Source organism: Empidonax traillii, unplaced genomic scaffold (assembly GCF_003031625.1).
Source record: "Empidonax traillii isolate 1590-97213 ecotype Southwest subspecies unplaced genomic scaffold, ASM303162v1 scaffold53:size2875158, whole genome shotgun sequence".
Lineage (NCBI taxonomy): Eukaryota > Metazoa > Chordata > Aves > Passeriformes > Tyrannidae > Empidonax > Empidonax traillii.
Window position 1 is genome coordinate 2,051,539 of NW_020955246.1, and position 21,853 is coordinate 2,073,391.

General features: G+C 33.5%; 1 protein-coding gene across 2 annotated transcripts in view; it reads right to left on the minus strand.

The window, feature by feature from the left end:
• Positions 1 to 21,853, minus strand: part of FMN1 (formin 1) — a 131,050-nt gene that overhangs the window by 20,325 nt on the left and 88,872 nt on the right. For both annotated transcript variants that reach the window (XM_027879306.1, XM_027879305.1), the window contains one exon: positions 15,984 to 16,076. In XM_027879306.1, the coding sequence (XP_027735107.1) occupies positions 15,984 to 16,076 (93 nt within the window). The remainder of the gene's footprint in view (positions 1 to 15,983; positions 16,077 to 21,853) is intronic.

Sequence of the window (21,853 nt, forward strand, 5' to 3'; positions counted from 1 at the left end):
TGACTGCCTAGAAAAAGACAGGGCTCTGCATCAAAGGTCATGAAGAGAATGCATTGCAAATGATAAAAATGAATAATTTGTATGATATAATACATGAACTATGCTTCACTACCTGACACTGTCAGAATCTGCTTTCTTGAAATGTGAATTTTAAAAGAATGGAAATAAAATTAATAGTACCTTTTAAACAAATTAACAAATTTCAAGTGCAAATAAACAAGTATTCATGAAAATACTCATATGAATGCAAAAGAATGTAAAACCAGAAAATCAATAGTCTGAAGTTTTTCACAAATTATGATGTTTCAAAAATCCTAGAGGAGTTGTGTGTCCTGACCTAGGAGGAGGTATACTCAATAAACGTCTATCTGTCTGGAACTATATGTAAAAACTTAATTTTCTCCTACCTCTACATTCTTATATGAGTTACTTTTAATACAACCCTATATTTTGAGACATAATATTACTTTTAATTTTGTTTTGAACAAAGGAATTCTTATTACTTAGTAGACTTCATATACAAACATAGTAAGCAAGAGAACACATATAGTAGAAAACATTTTCTGTTTCATTTTGGTTTTTGTTGTATTGTATTAAATTTCAAATCTGAAAAAAAACACATGACTGCAAATTACTTCACATGGCTACAGTCCATTATTCTCATGCAGGAGCTTTTTTGTCTTATAAATATTTTGTATTTCAAAAACATTAAAAAGCTTAAATGTTCTATATACAGCTTCCTAGTCACTCATTTTATAATATGTATTACTTGATAAACCAATTTTAGTTAGTTACTAACTTATAATTGGTTTGCTTTATGAACTCAGGGAATTCAACAGACACCCTGGAAATGATATGTAAATATTTGATTTGTATGACTAATATAGCTTTCTATTGCAGTACATTAGATGCAAAAAAATCCCCAAACTAAATGATCCCATGCCCATGAAGAGATTTTTCTTTTATGCTATCAGTTAAACAAGAAGGTCTGGGAGCAATGGAATCAATGAAAGTTGGTCTAATGTAGACCGGTATTTTAGAGTTAGTTCCCAGATGGATTCATTAATGTTTAATTAAGGGTTGAGTTCCTGATACAGCTTTTCTCTCCCTGGAAGGCTAACAGGGTCACTCTTGTCTATTTAGCCACATATTTTTATTGAGATTTTAAAAGATTAGTATCTTAGGATCTCTAACCCTGTCACATTTGGTCAAAATTTGCCAATGCATTAAAAATTATTAGCAGGAGAACAATCAACAGACAGTGTAATCACATAAGCCTTATTTCTTTCACCTAATTTTTAAACTGGAAAACATCACATTTTAACATGGAATTAGGCTACACAACTTTTTTTTACATTGTTTAAATACTGGTATAGACATCTTAAATCCTTTCAAAACAGTCTTCAGAACTCTTGCTGCCAAGAAGTCTTAATCATCCTTCCATGAAACAATTTACTTTCCTCTGCAGTGGTACTTTTTTTTTTTTTTTTAACTAAAAACCCAATCCAATGATAAAAATGTACAAATGATTCTATAGTACAAAGATTGTCTGTGCAGTCTTGGAAAGCTGCTTAACAAGCAAGTTTTCCACAAGTTACAAGGAATATAAGTTGTCAACCTATATCTTAGGTATGGGTCAAGGACTAATTAATTAACACTTACCATACAGAAACTGTGAAATACTAGATTTAATATTTTTAATGGTACAAAACCATAATAAATTGTAGACACTTGTACACACAGAGAGACACACAACACCAGCAGAAGATGCTCAACCAACACATTCAAGAAAGTGTTTATTATCAGAGGTAATAAAACAACCTAGGAAATGATGTTTTCTTTTAGAAGTGATAATTCTGTTTATAAATGTGCTAGAAAAAGTGTTGAAGGTTATTCTAGAGAACACTAAAAAAACGTTATCCTTATGTTCATAAAGTCCTACATTTCTTAAAATGTATTTTTCTTAGTACTATTTTATTATATTTTGTGAGAGCAGATTTTTAAATTAAAGCTATTTTTCAATTGGCTTCCATACAAAATGTTAATTTTTTCATTAAAATTAGGACTAACATTAATCTTACTTTCCTGTGTTCTGGAGGCATTAATTACAAAACAAGACTTAGCAATACAATTTTCAATTTATTCCAATTAAATTATTTGAAACTGTATTCTGTTAAAATGTCATCAAGCCGTTAATCCCTCATTCTCCCACATTCAGTATTCCAGATAATAAACATTTTTTAAAGCTCTCTAGTACTTCAACACTACAGAAATATATTATAATTCTACTTTCTTACTAAGAAACTCTTATAATTTTGTGGTCTAATTCCAAGATTAATCTTTACTAAACGTATCTAAACGGTTTACGGAACTGAAAAATTAACTCTAATCCTTTCAAACATAATAAGGTTAAATCTGTTCTGTGTCTGGGAAAACTATATTCTGTAACTTCAATCTCCTTTTGTAAGCAGAAGTAGAAACTTTAGGGATTGACACGTTTTTATACCAAGGACAATATTTTTAAATAGTTAAATAATTATTAAAAACCAAGAAGAAGCAGGAGGTCTCAAAAACAAAAGAATATTATTTTTAAAAATTAATTTGATGGTGAACAGCTAGGCTGGCAGATAAAGAATAATTATACAAATATAATTAAAATAATTTCAGAGAAGCTTGTGAAACTTGTGGCCTGAAAACTTTTAGGAGGAAAAATCTATAGCAATGCCTCCTCCTGTGGAATGATAACAGTGATTTATGAAGCTCAAGTAATTTCTGCTGATTGAGCTCAGTCAAGATTGGTTTCACATGATCAGCTAAAGTACAGCAATACTCGATGTGTAGTGGCCCCAAAGGTTGAACTCACCAGGACATGCTCTTCTAGGTGATCGAAAGCATGGGGGTGGGGGGTTAAAAGCTGCTGCTTTGTTTTACCTACATTTTCCCCTCATTAGGATACACTCCTCCTGCAAAGTAAGCCAATTCTGGTGGTTGGGAGCAAAGTCTCATTGTAAATGCCCAGCAGGATAGTGGCAAAGCTGAGATTAATTCTCCATAGATTTATATAGACCTTTCTCACTGTTGATTGCTTGTACTCTTTCAAAGGTGTGTATGTTGGCTTTTTTTATTGCTGGTTACTGACTTTATTTCAGCATATGGTGGTCGGCGCCATGACACAAAGTGAACATTTTATACTAGAATTAAAGTGGATATTTGACAGTTTCTGTCAGAAAGTTCAGAGCAAAGAATTTGTGAGACAAGATTTATTGCATATTTTATATGGGACACATCTGTTTCTTTGCTACTTTTCTGTTTAAATAAAAAAAAAAAAAGCAATGATGGTTTTTTAAGAAACAAAGACTGTCAAGAAAAAGCATGAACAGGAGAACTACATTATTTAGAATGAATTTATTAATTCTGACCTTCTAAAAATGTGCTGCTTGCAAGTATGACAGTCACCTTCCCCTTTTTGTTCATCCATATAGACAGGATGGAGGAGGAGAACTTCAAGCCGAACGTGGTTCTCAAATACACAAATACTCATATTTACAGGTAAAGAAAATAAAAACGAAAATCAAATTAAAGTTAAGTATTGATATTGGATATTCGCATATAAAAAGCAAGGTGAAATATTGAGGTAGATATTGCCTATCTTTTTTTAGCGTCCGTAACTGCATTTTAGTGATGCGAGATGTGCCAAATGAATACTCCTTGTTTAGAAAATTCCTTATAATACTACAGATCAGTTATAAGATGATATAAAGCAAACTTTTGCGCATTTATCTATTAGTATCACTGAACCTGACACATTCGGGCCTCTGAAGTTCAATGGTTTAGTCTTCAAACCTGAATCAAAACTGAATTTGAAGAACACCTAGCAGGATCTTGTTTAAGAAAAAAGTTGTATGCCTTAAACAAGAAAGAAAAAAATCTTTCAATAAAACTCTAAAATTTTAAACAAGAAAATTACTATTTATAAAGATTCATATTTAGTAAAAACCCCTAAGATGGAGCCAAGAAATATGAAATTTAAATAGCTAGAATTAAACAAGAAATAACTACAAAAATAAAGAAAATATATTGCTCAAAAATCACAAATGCCTCTACGAAAAAGCATGCATGATTTAGCTTTTACTTAGAGAATACAACAATAGAAAAATCACTTCTGTTGGACTACATACATTCTACACAAGTAGTTATGATAAATAGTTTAAAATACTTACAATAAAGGCTCAATATTTTTCCAAACAAAAATTTTGTAATTTCCTCTACAAAATCACAAGTGTTTGCCTAATTATTTCATACTTCCAATGTAATTAATTCTTGTTTTTAACTCAAAATTTTTCTACAACCTCAATTTAAGTAGGAAGATTAATCTATTTACTTGTTTGGAAGGCCTGTAATTTGAAATAAAATAAAAAAAAAAAAAACTGAAAAAATAGAAGCAGACTTTGACCTGCAATATTTCTCCATCTTGCCACAAATAAATTGGATACTAACATTAAAAGTATTTTGTTCAGATTCTTTTAATGGATGTTTTTACAAGTAACACCCAAATGCATACAAATACAAAGCAATGATTTTCTTTTCTGAGCTTGCCTTCTTTGTGATAAACGCATAGGAGAATATATTTGAAAAAAGGGATCTCTCAGTTTCTAAATAAGAATCCTACTATTTTCCTTATGGGAGAAGGATGACAGGAAAAATAAAGCATGTGTGACACATTATTCAGGTCATTTAATTAATTAATTGAAAGCACTCAGATATTACCATGACGAGAGAAATGAGAGTGTACACAAAAGAAAAAAAAAATTTGCATTAGCTTGATTTAAGACTGGGAAAAAATAACAAGAGTTATTACTGCATCTACCTGATCTATTTTAGTGTTTTACAGCTTGCTTATTTTCTGTTGAATGTTATGCTGGGAGGATCTGGAATTTTCTTCCCGCAGTGGATGGAAACATTTTTAATGTTCACATTTATCCTCACACAAAAGAAGAGAAGAGGATATGAGTATTAGATAACAGGACCAGGGAATGTGACTGCAGTAGCTAAGCCCATTACTGCACACTTTCTGCTCACTGAACCTCTAGGGTTTTATTATTACCTTACTATTTATGAGGTACCTCCTATCTCTTGGAAATGGTTTTTACTGAACAATATTAGATCTGTACAATATTAGATCTGTGCAAAAGCCAATTCAAATTTTCCCATTAGTAGAAGAGTTAAATATAATTGTAGTCCCAGTTGAAGTTTTATTTGACTACCATTTTGATTCGATATTATCCATTAAAATCCACAAAAACTATTTCTGAGAAATATAATTAACACAAATAATTTGTATTTAAATTCATTATGCTGTAATAAAACAGTCATAATGAGCCTGATTCCTCTTAAATGTTTCTCTCTATTAGAGCAGGAAAGTCTTGAATCAACTCAAAAAATCATATGCACGTAAAAGTAATAATATACTTTGGAATTTGGTTCAACTATATTATGCAACTATAATTGAAGAATATTCTTTACATCTAATATTTACTAGGACAACTTACTTTAAAAAATGTTTGGAAATAACATAAAATTACTGGAAATATTTTAAATTTGAAAAGAAATTTTAAATACAGAGAAAAGTTACTTCATTCTCACAAAAAGCAAACCAGTAACAAATTATGGTACGATGAAAAGTGACTGAAATTAAAAAGGCAGGAAAGTCAAAGTTCCCCTACCATATTTCAAATAAAATTCATAGAATCAGCTCTCCTAACTACACCTGGTGATTCTCTGTCCTACGAACTGCCCAACTACATATAAGGAAAGAATCCCTGAGATGTATAAAGCTTAATAATCTTTAACATATATATGCTTTATCCAACTCCCATGCAACTCAGTGCTGCATCAGGCCCTTTGTGTAAAACAGAAATTAAGGAATCACACTGTAAACAGCTACTGATAAACTGTACTGATAAATTCATAGATAATCAAACCAAACACATTTTATTGAGCATTTTTTCATCTTAGCATTATACTCTTTAAGGTTTGAAGATTTCTGCTTGGCCACAGAGCTACACTATTGTGTTGTCAGCTGGAAGAAGCTACCTGTCCTAGGGCACCACAATCCTCAATAATACCACATTCTGTTCCAAAGATGGCAACACTTTGTAGAGGACACTTCCAGACTGCAAGACATTCCCAAGATGAAAGACTTTATTCATATGCTTTGTACAAACAGTTAAATCCTAAAATATGCTGTTAAGAAGCTAAAAAGAAGTCCTTCAAGAAATATTTTTTAGACACTTTCAAAACAGCTGACTTGGGACAAGGTTTAGATTGCTGAAAAATCTTGATACTAAAAATTTTCAATTGACTTACATGCTTTGAAAGAATTACTGTTTCAATAAATTTCATACATTCATCTTTTAAGAGATATAAAACTACTGATTTCTTCACCTCTGTCAGGGTGTTCAAAAGCGGCACTGTAAAGGCTCTTTGCAGGACAAAGGTACATTTTTAAGTATCTTGCCCTGGCATCTGAAGTATTAATGCACAAAGATATCACAGAAGTTGCAGGAGAGGTTGAATGATGACCTGAAATCAGATTTTTTTTTTTTACATTTATAAGTCTGTCTTTAATCACAGCTGTAATCTCACAACACTGTATTATCCATATGGTTTTATTCTGTCATTCCTTAATATTGAGAGCTTAGTGGCAAGCTGGTGCTTTGACTTTTAACTAGCTTCAAGCCTCTGATAACTGCCCTAGGAACATTGTGATTGTTATTTTTGTTCTCAAAACAAGGTTCCTGCTACATTCTGTTCCACAACACTGCAGGTTTTACCTATTCTCATTGCTTAAAAGGGAAATCAGAGTTTCAACTGTAAGAGAATCTAATCCAGAAAGCTCCAAGTTCTTGATGAAATTTTTAGCATCTAGTATTTTTATCAATCATGCTCAAAAGCATTGAAACAGGATACTCATGTGTTATCACAGGTACGAAAACTAATTGAGAAAAAGTATTAACGTACCAAAATTACAAATGTCCCCAGAGAAATTCCATACAAATGAATATCAGATTAAGCATGATATTGTCATAATCAGTTTGTATTATATGGTAGCAGTGAAGGGTATTTCCAAACTTAATACAAAGACTATGGTGTGAAATTATAGACTACAGGGAACAAATGTAAGCTGAGAGTGACCAGCGTGATGGTAGTACTAGAGCCTTATAAGAGCAAGTGTGTTTTGTTCTTTCATTATTTAAGTGCATGAATCTCTTCAATCCTTTCCAATTCTTGACTCTGCTCTTTCCTTTCATTAGTATCTTCTACTTGCTCAAAGGATATATAATCTAAAATGAATCAGGGAGCATCCTGACTTCCTGCAAGGAAAACTTTGATATGGATTTAAACTCTTCTAGTTCACTGACTTTGAATATCAGCACAAATAGGGCAAGACAAGTATGTCCAACACATATCAAACCCAGATAAACTGTGTGCTAGTGGAGTTGACTGGAGTACAGAGAATAATGCGACAAAAAGTAGATAAATAAGAAATCATGCAGGAAATTTGTAAGAATACAGTAATGAAGAAAGCAGCTGGACTAAAAGAAAAGCCTAATAGGATCCCTGTGAAAAACCAACACACATAACCTACAGTTCTGTTTACCTCTAAGTCTATGATACAGAAACTGGAAGAAATCCAGTGGAATTGAACAGAAAATAAAGGTTACAATGAGAATTCAAAAAGAATGATAGAGTTCAAACTACTGATAATGACTATAGAAAAGGTATCAGTAATTCTAGGTATCAATTTGATAACTATCATATACATATTATTTTTGTATTAAATCAAGGGTATCAACGGTACTCACTATGCCACTCAGCTGCTATTAACAGGAAATCCTTCTCTATCATGGAATACCAGTGACTTTGTAGCAGCCATGCTAATTCAGTATAAAACAATCAAATTCAAAAGAAGCCGGAAGAACTGATGTCTCTAAGAGATTCTCTCCTTGTCTTCCAAGAGAGAATGACGTTTCATTTTTTAATTACCAGTTCTTCTAAATTACATGCATATTAAAAATTCTAATGGAGTGTAACCTTCCAATTTTTATAGTAAGTCATGATACAGCGGAACTGGTTATAGCAATTTGATGTATACCCTTTTCAAAAATAATAAATTGAAAGTTTCCTGAAAAGTCATAGCTGTAATTAACATCAATTTTAAGGACTTTGATGCTGGTAATTCTTCTGGTAGTGTAGAAGGAAATATTAATTTCAGAGCAAATTCTTGTTCTTTGAATCAGCTCACTGTCAATATTGCATTAGTTAAGAGGCATATGGATGCAATCACATTCCAGGACAACTTATTTGGTGTCTTATGGACTGAGGCTATTGTCTAACTATACAGTCTCTGAGTACCACAGCAATAAGGTTCTGCGCTTTGCAGACTCATGCCAATTTATGTAAATCACTCTTTCATCTGTTTAAATACAACAATCTCTGAGTGATGAAAACAGTTATGACTGTCACAAACAGTTTGAAAGATAAAAGTAATTCTGCTGCTGGCTTATAAAACAGTGTTCCAGGTCTAAACACAAACTTTGCCTGGTCTGTAATGTCATTGCTGGGAAGGATAAAAAGTTTTAAGCAAACATTATCACTGCAAGGAAGTATGACATATTTTTCATGTTTGACACTGGACATAAATATCCTCCCACACTGTTTAATGTGAGAACTGCATATGTGTGGCAGAGATAATAAAACATCTCAGTGAAAACAAATGAGGAGGAAAAAAGTTATGGTAAGGAGAACAGAAAATAAAGCTTTGAAGTTAAAAGTCTTCATATCTGTACATTTTATTCACAAAAGGAAGAATCAGTACTTGATATGCAGACTGAATAGTCGCAGAATCTACAAGAGAGTCTCAAGCCTTACAGAACTGGTTATATGTACAGAGATGTATTTTCTAGTTGACAGAAGCAGCTTCATAATTGCAGGTAAGAAAATCAGGACAACTCTAAGATCCTTAAAAGTGCTATTGCTCTTCTGTTGTTTACACACAATATTTTAACAGGCAGCTGTTACTGAAATTCAGTGCTTTTAAAAATTATCCTTGATTTTCTTATCCACATGTTCAAAATTAAAATGTTCAAGAACCTTACAAATAAAATAGAACACAAGTACCATAACCCAAAATGTAGATTAAAGTAGAGGAGTACAACACTAGTGGGAAGACAAGTATGTGACTTAATTTCATATACAGTTTTAGAATATTTTTCTTTCTTTCTGTTAATATTCTTCTTGGGGAAAAAAGCTGTACATTTATTGCATAGAAGTAAGAATTTTAAATAGTTCTCAGAGGTTTCTGGTATTTTGGGAAGTCATTATAGAAAAGCTCTACCAAAATGCTTTGAGTAAGGACTTTAAACATGATCTTTATATCTGCCTTAAAAAAAACTGTATTATTGTCACACTATTAAAGAAAATGAGTGCCAATGTAATTTTCTTCCTAATCTTTGACTGTATTAAGAGGTAAAAAGATATGTCCCATTAACAGTAAGAGAGAAATAAGAAATGTTACTGTATCGTGAAAATGGTGTCTTGGAGTATTGATGACTTCTGATTCATCACTACTAAATCATATTAACATTCTGTTTTCTACTTAAGAGACTGATTTGACAGAAAAGCAGCAAATCTGAGTGAAAACAACTTTTTTTCTGTAATAGAATAAATTATCATCCTCCTACAATCAAAATATGTACGAGGCTAAAAATGAATAAAAGAAGATTGCTTTCCCTGGGTTAACACAATAGATGGTAGTAGATGAGAACAACATCTAGGACAGAATATTTTTATACTTACTGAAGTAGGAAATAATCAGCAAGAAACCAGAAGTTGGTCAGCTGCTAGCCTTTATCATAGAATTATAGAACGGTTTGGGTTGGATGGGATCCTAAAGCTTCTCTAGTTCCAAACCCCTTGACATGGGGGTGATTGGAATAACTAGACCAGGTGTCTCAGAGCCCCATCCAACCTGGCCTTGAACACTTCCAGGGATGGGGCATTCACAGCTTCCCTGGGCAATCTGTTCCAATGCCTCACCATCCTCATTACAAAGGATTTCTTCTTAATATCTAATCTAAACTTACCTTTTTTTTTTTTTTTTAGTTTAAAGCCATTCCCCTTTGTCCTATCACTGAATGCCCCTGTAAAAAGTCCCTCTCCAGCTCTCCTGTAGCTCCATTTAGTTACTGGAAGGTTGTTGTAAGGTCTCCTGACAGCTTTCTCTTCTCCAGCTCTCAGCTCCAGCCCTCTGATCATCTTCATGGCCTTTCTAATAGAATTTATTTCTTGTTTTCTTTCCCAATGGACTACCTCAACAATCCTCTGTGGTGCGCTCCAAAAGGCAAATGAGGAAATGTGGATCAAAAGTCCCCTTCTGCACCAAACATACATTAAAAAGTGCATTAGACTGGATGCAGGCCAAGGTAGCTACTGCAGCCTAAGAAGAAATTACTCCTACGTTGATATTACTAAGAAGAAATCACTCAGCAGTTAAAATCTGATTTACAGACTTTTTCCATCTAGTTGTTAAGCTTGTCTGAAGAATGCACTAGCTCCTGAAATAACGCTGCGGTGAGCAGCTTGGTCTATGACTCTATTTTTCTATTGCATAGTCCCGAAGACTGCACAGTGTTGACCTTTTATGTAGTATACATAAAACTACTAGTACAGCAGTTGTAACAAAGTTGTAGCAAAGCAATTAATTTAACCAACGTTTCCTAAGCGCTAGGCTAGAATTCTAAACATAGGACAATTTCTTTCACTTTGGGATTAATCTCAAGAGATTAATCTATTTGACAAATCCCTCCTCCTCCATCTTGCTTGTTACCTTGGACGCTTCAGTGTATCATGTGCCTTTCCCAAATAGCTTTGCTTTCCATTGTTAATGAATTTCAAAAACTGTTCTATCTTGACATCAGACTACTTGCTTCCCAGATGCTGTTGTAAAATAAATGAATTCCTCTAATAGCACAGTCTTCATCACCAAGATGTTTTATTCTTAGGGAAATGAAGAGAAGCAGCTATGCTCTTCTTATGTTAATTGCTATGAACTATAAAGACTTTTTGATTGGCACATTCCAGAATATGAGAGAGGAAACCACACCCAGATTTAAGTTTTTACATGCTCTCTGCCCTGGATCCAATGAAGAAGAATTTGGGACGAGATTTTGCAAGATCCTGCATGAATCTGTATTATGCACTTCCACGTTTATTAAAACAGACAAAAAATAAAAGTATTTAAGTGGAAAAATAAGAAATAAATTTAATTAAGGATATTCACCTACTCCTTTATGCCATCCACTTTCTGATTTGTATTATTCTTGAGAGAATGCACAAGGAGAATAAAAAACGCTATGAAAAATTAACACCATTTGCCACTAGCCAGTATCCCTTCTAGTGAGCTGCATAGCCGCAGAAACCAAACTGTTTCTTTTCTACTTTTCAAAAGAGAGTATTTTGCATCTTTCTCATAGTCATCTAACTCTTCTGATTTTTTTTGCGTAAGATAGTTTTGTATGAAATCAATGAATAAGCAATTATGAGCAAGAATTTAATGAACTAAAGAGCATTCCAAACCACCCAAATTTCATGATTTCAAAGGTCTTCTTGCATATCATGGCAGTTTAAATGGAAAATACTTACAAAAACTTTTCTCACCCACACACATACAGTAATTCCGTGGAAAGTAAGTGTATATTAATTTACAGTAATTAGTAGGTTTCCGTATTATAGTGAAATTAATATAATTTATGGCATATAATTAAATCTACTGAAGATTATTTCCACTTCGAGAATAATCTAGGCCTTTTTCAAAAACCATGGGCATATCAAAAACAGCTAATGAAGCATTAAGACAGTTTACACAAGACATCTTTCATGTGGGATTCAAAAAGTACTTGACAAAGATTATCTTTCACTACAAAAACCAGCAGCAAGAATGATTATTAAACATTCTGTGTAACAGAAAAGTGAGATGCTCTCTGAAAAGGATATTAACCAACTCTGCTAGAATCACGAAGTAGCTAAACTGGGAACAGAACCTAAAGCTTCTGGCACGTAATTCCCTGTCAAAGGCACTGGGCTACATTACATCCAGTTATACAAAACAGCACTGACATCAGCAGAAGTACAGTTTATCCCCTCTAGCATTTCAGAATGTCAGTCTCCATAACACTCACAGTGTTTTCTGTTACAACAGAGCAAGTATTAGATTTAATTGGTATTAATTATCATTAGGAAATGTAAACATTTCAATTTAAGCAAATCAGTATTTTTTTCCTTACAGTATTTTCAATTTAGCAATGACTAGAAATGATGGGAATTGCGCGCATAAGATAAACCTCAGTATGTATGAGTTCCAGCCTTATTTTCAATCCAGAAGTTTCAGAAAATCATCTGAGTTTTGGATACTTGCTGTGAGCTGGCAGAAAGATAACAGACGGTTTTTTCTTACATTTGCTTAAACCAGCCACAACTCTTTTTAAAAAAAAAACAAAACTGAAAGCAGATGTTTATTGGGTGCTCAGTATTACCAGCTACCTCCTAATTTCAGAGAAGCAGCTGAGTTTACAGACACTTGCCTCTGAGCTTGACATTTGTCCAATGCCTATTCTAGTGTCACAAATCAAGATTAGTTTCTGTGTTGTTTTTATCTATCTTCATTGTAGGTTTTTTATAGGATTTTCATTCTAATGCCACAGAAAGTATCACCCACCATTAAAAAGATTCAAATCAACCAGGTGACTGATGAAGAAATAGGATTAATAGTTATGGAATCCGACAACCTACTGAAAACTCAGAATAAGGTAGATGAAACAAAGATGTCAAAAGATGAGAACTTATGTTCTAAATGTGTATGATTAGATACCAAAAAGCGTAACACTACAAAGAAAAGGAGAACAATAGAACATAAGAAAAAAGTGGTCAAGTAAGTAATCCATGTGGTTTTGCTCTTACTAGAATGCAAAAGACCTGAAACACTAAAAAGTGTCCAATAAATTTAACATAAAAAACTTGTTGTCCCAGGATACCATATAAGAAGGTATCTTTTCAATATATACATTATTCGCACACATATGGATAAAATTATCTATTACGCTGTCAAAGATAAATATATTTCTATTTCCACATCAATAGGCATAAACAGGGCAAATATTTGGAAGAATGTTTTTCTATTTGAAATGATAATGCAATTTTATCTAAAGCAGAACTAATCTTCTTCCTAGATCAACTGGGTATTTTTGTAATATTCCACTCATCAGAAAGTAGGGTAGCTCAGCACTGCAGAAGAAACCAGGTACTGAGTTGCCTTTATTTTTGAGACTGTGGTGAAACGATTTGCTATTCCTTCTGCTAGTTTTAGCTGGGGTGGAGCTAACTTTCTTCATAGCAGTTCCTATGGAGCTGTGCATTGGATTTGTGACATAACTAGATAACACATCCAAGTTTTAGCTGTTGCTGAACAGGCTTGTGAAACATTCAGGCTTTCTCTACCTCTAATGTTGACCCCCTGAAAGTAGGCTGGGGGTGCCCAAGAAGTTAGGAGGGTTCAGAACTAGGACAGCTGGCTGAATCAAAGGGATAACTCACACCACATGACATCGTGCTTAGCAATAAACTGGGAAAAGGTGGAAGCAGGGGAGAAGTTCAAAGTTACAGTGCTTGTCTTCCCAAGTAGTGGTTACACGTAATGAAGCCCGGTTTTCCTGGAATGTGAAATTCAGAAATGTGTTTTTCTAAATGAAACTTAAAATTATTGTGACACCAGGACTAGGGAAGTCACAAACCCCCTCTACTTGGCATTGGTGAGGCCACACCTCAAATCCTGTGTTCAGTTTTGGGCCCCTCACAAAGACATTGTGGTGCTGGAGCATGTCCAGAGAAGGGCAATGAAGCCGGTAAAGGGTTTGGAGCACAAGTCTGATGAGGAGCAGCTGGAAGAGCTGGATTTGTTTAGCGTGGAGAAAAGGAGGCTCAGGAGGGACATTATGACTCGCTACAGTTACCTGCAAGGAGGTTGTAGTGAGGTGGGGGTTGGCTTCTTTTTCCAGGTAACAAGTGATAGGACAAGTGTGCCAGGGGAGGTTTAGATTGGGAATTAGGAAAAATTTCTTCACTGAAATGGTTATCAAGCATTGAAACAGGCTAACCAGGGAAGTGGTGGAAGCACCATCCCTGTAAGAGGTCAAAAAAATTTGTAGATGTCATGCTTAGGGACATGGTTTAGTGGTGGATTTGGCAATGTTAGGTTAATGGTTGGACTAGATGATCCTAGAGGTCTTTTCCAACCTTAATGATTCTATGAAATGGCTGAACATCTGCCTTCTGATGGGAAGTAGTGAATGAATTCCTTATTTTGCACTGCTTGTGCACACAGCTTTTGCTTTCCCTATTAAATTGTCTGTATCTTAACCCATTAGTTTTCTTTCATTTACCCTTCCAGTTCTCTGTCTCTCCCCATGGAGGGGGAGCAAGCAAACAGCTGTGTGGTACTTAGCTGCCAAACTGGACTAACCACAACAGTCCTCAGGAGAACCAGGATGTAGTAAGAATTACAGAATCCGTGAAATGACTGTGAAAGATACTATTTGGTTAGGGTCTTGGTAAGACTTGGGCAAAATTGAATTATTACAATACTCTGGCAATCTAGATCAAGAAGCATGCTGGAGATCATAATGGCTCTGTAGAAATACATATATATATACACATACACACACACACACACATATATATGCATTTATAGTACTATCTCAATCTTGATGTTATTGTTAAACTGTAAATTTCCAATCAAGTAAGTTAAAAAGACAATACCACTGTCCTGCAGTGACAAAAAGATCTGCATTACAATTTTTTGTTTCAGGAACTCTGTGGCAAGAAATTTCCTGCTTTAACACTGTCCAAATATACACTTGCAACTAAACCAAAAATTGTATCAAATAAATATATCCATTGAGCTTCATGGCCTAGGAGAACAGTAAAGGAGAATATTAGCTTATTTAATAATACAATTTAAGAGGGACTGCTACTTTTGAAACATTTTATTTTCACTTGTCAAATTATTTACATAAGATAGCCTTATGAAATAAAGTTATTAAAAAGACATTAAGACTCCTCAAACAGTAAATTGTTAAACTGTTCACCATTTCTATGAGAAATGCAATTAAATTCTTAACAATTCTTAATGCAGTTGTCAGAAATACAGAACTTCTACTGTTTACTCAAAAAGTCTGTACTCTTACAAGGGGATGGGGGAAAATGTATTCCTTTGTATATTTTGCACAACCACAGAGGCAATGGTGCTGGTAGAAACAGGTGATGGGGAATACAAAGATGGGAAGCAGGAGGGAGCAGGACTGTTGATTTCAACAGCAACCTGCATTTACATGTCTTGAATTGATCATCAAATTGTACCTTGGATTTCAGCCACTGTCTCCAGACTCTGTGAGGGTAAATCACTTTTTTTATGCTGATTTCTATCTCACATAAAACAAAATCTTTAAACCTGAGTAAGTCAGTTCATAAGCTCACACTATGGATAAAAGATGCCATTACATCCTGTATATTTGTGAACCTTCTTTAAAAGATTATCTTTCATTCCAGTGTTTTATAAACTTGAAGCTTTATATTCCCTCTGATAAATTAATGAATATATGATGAATATATTTTTCATTTTGCCTACAAATAATATTTTTTTTTTAAACACAAAATAATCAATTGGAAATGTGTGAGAGCAAGAGAACAATTATCTTTGACAAGTGATGTCCAAGATCTAAATAACATACCTTAACAACACTAGGCACATTAGGAACATAATCAATGGGAATTTTCAGAGGCAACAGATACTTAATGCAGCTTACATTATGAATAATTTTGTAAACCACTACACTATTTGCCAATTTTTTTTTTTTTTCAGAGGTGGTTACCTTTCTGGAAGAAGTCCTCTAACTTCCCCTTGAAGGGCTCGAGATGCTCTTCAGAAGACTCTCTGCAAACTAACTTCATCTGCTTCTCAGAGGCTACAAAAAGAAGGTGAGACACATTTGTGGCATAAGTCATCTACCAGAAGTAGAATTCAGTGCTGTAGAAGCCTACATCTATATTAGTCACCTGAACTTAAAGGAAATAAATAAGCACTAAGGAATACGGCAATTACATTAAAATAAAAAATACCAATACTAGTCTAGCATACCAAAGAGAAAATTCTGTACGTTTTTGTCTTTAGTAATGGCTTTGTCCTAAAACTCCTGCAATGTGCTAAGGTTTCTATTAACACAGCCAGACTCACACACCAATTCTACGTAGTATACTTAAAGCTCCAAACTTTGTTTCTGTGCTGAGTGGAGGACGCCTTTTATCTGGGCTGATTTTAAACAATCAGTGCCAGGCATCCTATACTCAACCATTTTTTCTAAAATAGAGGCTGGAATTCAGCTTTACTTCTGTATTCAAACTCCAGACCATAATATGAAATAGTGGAAGTCTGTAAGAAAGTTAACTTTCATCTAAGTGCAACTTGTTTACTATTTGACCTGTTACTTTAAGAACTGATGCCATGATAATTTCTAAAAACCTCAATTTTTTGCCAATGAATTTTAATGTGCCTAGAACTTCTAGTAGTTCCAGCATTCCACACTTAAGATGGAGACAGAAGTCAAAATGAAATTACCTTCCATTTAGCAACTGAATTTATGAATTACTACAAGATTTTTTTCCCCACAGCTCTTCACTCCCAATAAGCTAAATTTAGTTTTGCAACCTGCAGCATATGACAAATCTTTCAAACTGTTCAGAGTAAAGTTAATGGATATTTGTTTGTATGCCAGACAGTGGGCAGAACGGAGCATTGATTTAAACATACTGGACTGGGAAAGAAATTCTTTTAATAGCTGCTCAGTTAAGTGTCTTAAACAATTTAAATTAAGCAAAAAAAAAAATCAGAAATGACATCTACAGATTGTTTTCCTATGATACAGGCTGCTTACCATTAAAAATTTGAACTTTCCATGACTATTACAATACACTGTTTGAAATGGGATTTCATTCAAGCAAATTGTGGCACTGCTTTGGAAGACAACAGACATTAGAGTTTTAAATATAGGAAAAATGTATCATAGTAACTGAGACAGTACTGTAAGTTTCTGACTAAGTTTGAAAAGAGTAGCAGCTACAGGCTTGTGTTTTTTCTTTTCATTTAAACAAATCTACAGAAAATCATATGAGGTAATGTTTAGAAATTATTCTGGATAAATATAAAACAACACAACTGTAAAAGCAATAGTACACATAATATGTTCAGGTATTTGAAACACAGTAAATGTACATGATTATTACAGTCATGTAATGTTGCAATGCTTGCAAAAGAATAATTATTTTATAATACTCTTACATAATTAAATCTGTATAAATCTATAGAGAATTAGATTTATATGAATATATATTATAATAATAGGCTTGTAGCTACAGTGGTATCTACACACACTCTAACATACACTAGAAAGGCATTTTCCCAAGCATATGATATTGTCTGAAGTATTGAAAGCTTCCTGGATGTTTCCTACAAGCTTTATTAACACAAGATTTAGAAAAGTTACTCAGACATGTCCCATTTAAATACTGAAGTGACCAAGACTAGAATGAATTGTTTCCAAATTAAAAGGAAAGCACATATAAACCACCTTCAATATTTCTTTTTAAATTGAGATGATGAACATTAACCTTAATCTGATGACAAAAATATGGACAAGTACCAATGTGTAGAACATTTAGAAAAAAAGCTGATTTGGGTAGTGAATTCTGAAGAAGAATCCTAATATCCTTAAGAAGGAGATCAACATTTGGCATGAGGAGAAAGCAAGAAGGCAGGCACAAAAATGAAGAGAAAATGAGACAGATGAGGTAGAATAAGGAAATTGGGGTGCTGATTAAAACTCTAAAATTTTGAGATGAAGTGAAATGAGAGCAGATACCACTTTCAAATGCTTAAGTCATCTTGAAATAATGAAATTGAATGAGACAGAAGAAGTCAAGTAACTGCTGACAGACTTTAATAATTTTCATTACTGGAAAGCCTTAAAAACAGATCTTTGGATGATTCTCTGCTGACAATATTTATCTAGATGATATCTACCTAAAAATCCATTTACTTTCTAAAGTTCTTGCAGATAATTGCCAAGCAGAATGAAGGGCTCTGAGAATGTTTTAGCTTAGGAATCAAGGACAAGGGTGATGAAGTGAAAATTTGTTAATTACAGAAGCATTGTATTTGCCCTACACTGCTTATTTCTCCTTCAACTGACTGAATTTAGTTTATACTTCCCTCAATAACCTATACTTTTGGTCTACAAACAAAAAAGTATCTGGAAAACTGAAGGTCAACTAATTCTGTTTGAAGTCAACTGCACTGAAAAATCTGAGTAAAACCTGAATTTATTTACTTGCTAATGTTAAAAATAAGACATATCGCATAGGTATAGAGTCAATAACTGATGGTAGTCATGAACTTCAGCTGGAATTGCACGCTCCAAAATGTCATATTCCTACTGAAATCTCTCCAGTTTCAATCTTTCCTTCAATGATGAAATACTCTATGCTGAATAATGATTCCTTGTCCAACATCTATAAGCACATGGTGGCTAGGACCACGAACCAAATGTACCTTTTAGATTGCTTGGGATAGCTATGGCAAGGAATGATGAAAATGTGTTCAAAGGAATCACAAACCAGATACAAAGACACATTTTGAAGAGGAAGAAGAATTTCATGACAGGATGAAATAAAAGTTTTTGATTAAAATGGCAGTTGTAATGATACATGCTAAAGTCAGTTGGTCTTTGTTCAACGATTTTTGTAATAATGATGAAAAGCTATCATAAAACTCTAAGACCTACCTCAGTTCTACACAACATAATAAAAGGTTTCTGGTAACTAGCATTCATTGAATTTCCTGTCATATATAAGATATATATTTGTTTGGTTCATTTTACTCAAAAATTTACTTGAAATATACCATTAAAAAATAAAAACAATGACTATGTCATGTCAGACATTATATAAAAAGCCTAAAACTAAAAAGTCCAGTTCCATTATTTGTTTTGATTTTCCTTGCTAAAAATACTATAAGTGAAAGAACATTACATCAATTCTTTATATTCACTACAGTAGAAATCTTTACTCTTTAAAAGAAAATTATGTCAGTAAGTTTTTGTTAGATTGATTCTGAGGTAAAGGATCGTATTATGCATTGCCCCTTTGAAATAAATACTAAAAAGCCGCTTTCTGAAAAATGTCTGAATTCTGAGGAAGCTGACAGCTAGCACACCACACGTACACTTCTCCTCTCACCATCTCATTCCAAAATAATCTTTTGAGAAAATAAACAACCTGTTTCCGCATTACTGATTTCAAACAGATGCAGATTTTCCATTAATATAACAAACTTTTGGTTCTTTTTCTTGGTATGTGCTGTATGTTAGTGAAATTGAATGTAATATGCTACTTTGGAAACTGTTTATTTTTAAATGAGCTATTGCAAGAAAAAAAAAAAGAAAATACAAGTGTGCCACAGTATTTGAAAGCCCTTACAAATTACTGGATGTACATCATGCTTCACCCACTACAAATGTTGGCCACAGAAATGGAAAGCATTAGCAAAACATTAAAACAAAGTTGGAAACTGCTGATTATCAGTTTGCCACTGTCTTCAGATTTAATGCAGTACTTGGCTCAAAAACTTCTTTAAAAATCCCAAATATAAGTGAAAATATTTACAAAATAGAATGTCTCTCACTTAATGCCTATTGGGCAATAGTCTTTTAAAACTCCACAGACACTTGTAAATCTGTCAAAAGAATCATGGCCCATAAACAAACTTTCATGTAAAGAGCATTTCAGTGTCAATCAGACAGGATTTGGAATTTTTTAAGCATCACTTTTAAAGTAAACGCAAAACCCAAAATAGTTGAATGTTGATAACAGTAAATTACTAACTATTTACTCACCAGAACCCACCAGAAGCATTTACAGGAATCATCCTGACAGCAAAACCAAGTATCAACACCATGAATTCCTATAAACCTGTCACTGACATTATCCCCTATGAGTTATGCCTCAGTGATAGCTGCTAAATCTTCCCTGGTCCTGTCTGTTCAGAGCCTGGTAGGTTATATGGCCAAGCTTGCTATTTTACTTTGTTATAATAAAGGCATGTCTTTGACAGAAGAGTTACTATTTGATAATTCTTTTTTAGAACCCTTACCTTTTCTCTATGAAAGAGCTTTTGAAACCATACTGCAAATGAATTCAGTGTAGTGCTAAACAACCCCAAATTTCTGTATGAGAGAATCCATGATTTTTTACAGTGCAGAAATCTGTTGCACTACTTGGGCTTATACACCCAAATAAAAACCTAATAAACTTCAGATAAAATGCATAAATTTAAATTGTTCATCAAGTACTATATAACTTTCTTGTGATTTAGTTTCTCTGGTCTTAATTTATTAGATTTTCTTACTTGCAAACAACTTTGCAAGTAAAGTTACAGGAGATGCATGTTTACCCATTGGACACTGTTGCAGGATCTGGCTATATTCTCTTGTTAATACATGCACTTAGATACCTATTTACTGGAGTTATGTACACAAGATTTTAGCATCATACAATCCATTACATTTGCGCTATCTACTGCTCTTGTGCTTACTTATAAACTTGCACAAAACTTTCTTTTCAGATACAATTTTAAATAAATGTGCAAAGGGAAGAGATTCATCTTGATTCCTTAGAAGCACATGATAAGAATTCTGACAACTTTTAACTGCAAGAGGTTATGCTGCTACTGACTCAGAAAAGTTTCAGAGAAAGTATTTTATTTGCTCTTTTTAACATATTTACAATCAGTACACATCTCAATGATGGCAACACACAAAGGTTCAAGCACTAATACCCCAGAGCAAGAGTCAGGTTGACTACACAGAAGCCTTTGGACAAAGCAGAGAGACAGGGAAATGCCATGAAGCAGGGTGGGAGATTTTCTGAAACAAAAATATCTGAGACAAATGTAAGAGAAGATCAGATTGTGGTAGTACTCTATTCTGAAGCTTCGTTTTTATTGTCTTCAATAAAGGTAAAAAATTTAATGCAAAAAAGTGTCAGCACAAAATAAAACTAAAAACACCATTCTAACCTATTAATTGCTTGTATAATTACAGTTCTTGGAAGATATTTTCAGCTAATTTAGAAGAATAAATGCATTTCTACATAAAATTATTTTCTTCACACATTAATAATTCAGTTTTCTTAAAAAAAATATTTCAGAGGCTAGAGTCTAGTAAGTAAAACTTTAAAAAGTCCAATCTTTGTCTAAGCTACATTTTCCTTGTGACACATAGAAACAAATATTTGTTTAGGTGCTCAAGCTCTCATGTATAAATGAGACAGAAAAAAACATTTCAGTGACAAGTCCAAAGCTGTGAAAAGTGAAATAATTGAATTAGTGGTACACAAAACATCCTGTAAAGTTCACCTGTTTTGAAGCCTAGAGTCAGACATCTTGACAATTCTTAAAAGTCTGATCAGATATTCTGGCTTTGTCTTTTAAGGGGGCTTTGTTTGTTTATTTTAAGTTAAACAACATTTTGAACTTTTACAGTTGGTAATGGCATGCACAGGAACGTTTAGGTCTATATTAGTTTCATGTAACCTAAAAGAAAAATTTTTTGCTCCTTATTTTGTCAAAGGGCATCAACATTATACATAAATCACTTAAAAGCCTTTCTGCTAAAATTGTTTTCCAAGAACA